The sequence below is a fragment of the Caenorhabditis remanei genome, chromosome III, assembly GCF_010183535.1.
Source record: "Caenorhabditis remanei strain PX506 chromosome III, whole genome shotgun sequence".
Taxonomy (NCBI): Eukaryota; Metazoa; Nematoda; class Chromadorea; order Rhabditida; family Rhabditidae; genus Caenorhabditis; species Caenorhabditis remanei.
In genome coordinates, this window is record NC_071330.1 from 17,271,987 (window position 1) to 17,275,471 (window position 3,485).

Below are 3,485 nucleotides of genomic sequence, written 5' to 3' on the forward strand. Positions count from 1 at the left end.
AGTCGGTGATCGACAAGCTTCTGGACTCGATGCCGAGACGTTGCCAAGCCGTTATTGATTCTCGTGGATACGCAACGAAGTATTGAACTTATAAATTTTGTTTCTGGTCATTTTCTTTTTTATTTTTCATTTCCGTGACTCTATTTAGCCGATCTCTTATTTTTGTTGATTTTCTTGGTTTTTTGAAAAAAGATGAAATTTTTAAAATTTTTAAAAATATTTTAAAACCAATTTGTTTTTACATATTTTTTACCTTTATACACATTGCTGCCAAGTTTCAGATCAATCGGATAACTAATAAAAAAGTTATGCTGAAAAAACCAGAAGGGGATAGAATTATGGCCAGCACTGTAAGTGTCCAGTGGAGCACGTCAATCGCGCTCCAATCAGAATATCATATTTTCGGTGGAGCGCGATTGCATCAGCTCAGTTTTTTTCAGAAACGAAACAACACTTGAAAAACTTTCCATTGAAAATTCGAATCTGAAAACACGGATCGCAGGACTTGAGGCGTCTGAAATACAGGAGAAATCACAGTAAGAATCCTAAAATTTCGGTAGAGCGTGTTTGCATTAACTGGAATTTTCTTGTAGATACGAAATAACTATTGAACAATTGGAGAAGGAGAATCAGGAGCTGAAAGGGAGCAATGAGTTGTACTGTAACAATTTCAATTCGATAAATGAGACGATTCATAGGTTAGACAGAGATCAAATGCGCTCTATTGGAATTTAAAAGTTTCAGAGAACGTCAAACGTTTGGAGCAGTTCAACAACAGCTCGTCGAGAAGATTTCGGAGTTGGAGCGAGAGTTGATTAGGTATAAATTTAATTTTCAGAAAAAAGATGTTTAAAAACATTTTTCAGCAGAAATCCACCTGGAAATGCTGGAAATACCGATTGGATGGCTGAAAAACGAGTGATGCAAGAGAAGAGGAAATTGCCGAGAAGACACGACAAATTGCACAGTGAGTCGAAGAGATGAAGCAACCGCGCCCACCGAACTAATTTTACAGAGTTATCGAATCGAATGTAGTGTTGAGAACAGAGAATGAGATGAATAGTCGAATGGTTCAGAATCTGTTGGATCGGTTGTCAGGGATATCGATTTCTTCTGGTGTCGCTCAACAAGTGAATGTTGATCCGACTCCGCCCCCTCCTGGCCCCTCGACGTCATCTTGGTCGCCAGAATCCGACGAGAGATTCTGAATTAGAAGACGTGGAATGTGTGATTTGTCTAATCGATATCAAACAGAGACAAAAGACGATCAAATGTCATCAATGTCGACGTAGATTCCATTCGAAGGTAGTTATCAATGGAGCGTGATTGCATTAATACTACATTTTCAGTGTGCATCTGATTGGCTGAAAGTGAAGAGCGAGTGCCCGGCATGTCGTGGACGACTTCTGGATCCTCACGAATTTCCGGCGTTGTAAAAATCTCCAGATCGTTATAAAATGCATTCCCCCCACTTAATTACTCGCGTTTCATTGTTTTTTTTTCTAGAAATTCTGGAATTTTCTATCTGAAAATCTGATTTTTTCCATTTTGCTTGCTATTAGGGACACGCCCCCTTTTTCTGTGCTCCCTCCCATTATTCGAATGATAATTGTTAACAGAAAAGGGACTATCTTCGATGCCTTTTCTAAAGAATGAAACTGTCAAATATAGGCTCCGCCCCCTTTTTGTGATTATTGATTGGTTATCTATGTGATTATTCAGATTTTTATCTATTTTTTTTTGATTTTTGGAGGTTTTTGGTGAGGTTTTCAATGATCTTGAGCTGATAATTCTGAAAAAAGGTCTAAAATTAAGTTTTTAGCACTGAAAATCAATTAGCCTCAACAAAAAAGTTAGCCTCAGTAAAAGACTCCTTTTTTTTCAGATTATTTGCAATTTTTGGTGAGGTTCTAAAGGTTTTTAGTCGAAAAAGCTAGTAATTAAATCATTTTCAGCTGATTATCCCGAAAAACTGACGAAAATTATGTTTTTTGCCCTGAAAATCAGTTAGCCTCAGCTGAATCTTACTAAAAAACTTTTCCAAAAAAGTTTCGAAAAAAATTTGACCGAAAAAACCGAAAAATTCGAAAAAATAGTTTCATGAAAACTGTTTGAAAAAAATCAGTTTTTCAGAGTCAAAAATTTCGAATTTGTAAGAAAAGTCCAAGTTATTCAAAGAAAGACTCATAGAAACCCGTTTTTGAGTACAAAAATTCAAGAGAAATCGAAAAAATACTATTTTTTCAGTTTTTTTTTTTTTTAATTTCGGAGAAATTTCCAATATTTTTCGAACGGGTTTTTCGAAAACCACCGAAAAAACCGAAAAAATTTTTCGCACAGCCCTGATTCGGATCGGAAAAATAGGGTTTGAAATCGTGAATTTATCAAAAATTGTCAAAAATTATAAAATTCAGTGAAAATTGCAGAATTTGTCTCATTTTTATTCGAATTTTGACTATCAGCAAAAAGTTAGCCTCAGTAAACTTTCCTTAGTCTCAAAATTGCTCTAAAAAGCTGATTTTTGGCTCAAAATGACTGGTTTTTTCGACGAAAAACTAGTTTCGAGTCTAAAAATTACATTTTCAACAAAAATTTTCTCATTTTCATATAAATTTGTTATTTTTTCAGCGGCCCATCGCTTCTGACAAAAGCTCTCCGCTGGACGACTCTCGGTGTGGAACTCTATGTCACTCGGCCAATCAGCAGTCTATCTCTCCGGCGCCTAACACTCTCCGAACCACCAATCCCTCTTTGGCTCAGAAATGGCGACTTTTTAGTGATGCACGGCGAGCAACGACTCGTTTATCAGGCGATTCCGTGTATTAGACCGAAAATTGAGAAACAAGATTTTGAGACGAATGGATAGGCCTCGATGATTGTTGATTATTTGAATTGTAGTCGAATTAATTTCACAATTCGACAAGTTAATGCATAGATTTCATACTTGTCAACCGGGCCGAAACGGGCCGACACGGGCCGGCGCGTAACTCGCTTCAAACTGAATATTATGAGCTGAAAAATATACCAAAATGTAGATCTCAACGAGTTCTATGTCCGTGACCTACTACGGGCCGGATGTTTATTCGTTAATGTGCCGCGGGCCGGGCTAGAATGCCTTTTTTGGCCTTTTTCGAGTTTTTGGCACTTTTTCCCGGCCCGCGGCACATTAACGAATAAACATCCGGCCCGTAGTAGGTCACGGGCATAGAACTCGTTGAGATCTACATTTTGGTATATTTTTAAGCTCATAATATTCATTTTGACGCGAGTTACGCGCCGGCCCGTGTCGGCCCGTTTCGGCCCGGTTGACAAGTATGATAGATTTTGATGTTTTTTGTTGGTTTATATGATTTGTTCTTTAATAAATGAGCTTTGCGAGGTCAGAATCAGAAAACAGTACACATTTTGAAAAGCAAAAATTTTTATTAAATCACAAAATTTAGTTCAAAAGTTACCAAAAATTTGGAAAAGTATTCGCTCATAAA

General features: G+C 37.2%; 1 protein-coding gene across 1 annotated transcript; it reads left to right on the top strand.

Moving 5' to 3' along the window:
• Positions 1 to 1,134: 1,134 nt before the first annotated feature.
• GCK72_011799 (uncharacterized protein) lies at positions 1,135 to 2,866 on the top strand (the record flags this gene model as incomplete). The annotated part of the gene is made up of 3 exons (XM_053728682.1): positions 1,135 to 1,305; positions 1,350 to 1,432; positions 2,629 to 2,866. 3 exons carry the CDS (start codon positions 1,135 to 1,137, stop codon positions 2,864 to 2,866), a joined length of 492 nt encoding a protein of 163 aa, XP_053588259.1.
• Positions 2,867 to 3,485: the final 619 nt, after the last annotated feature.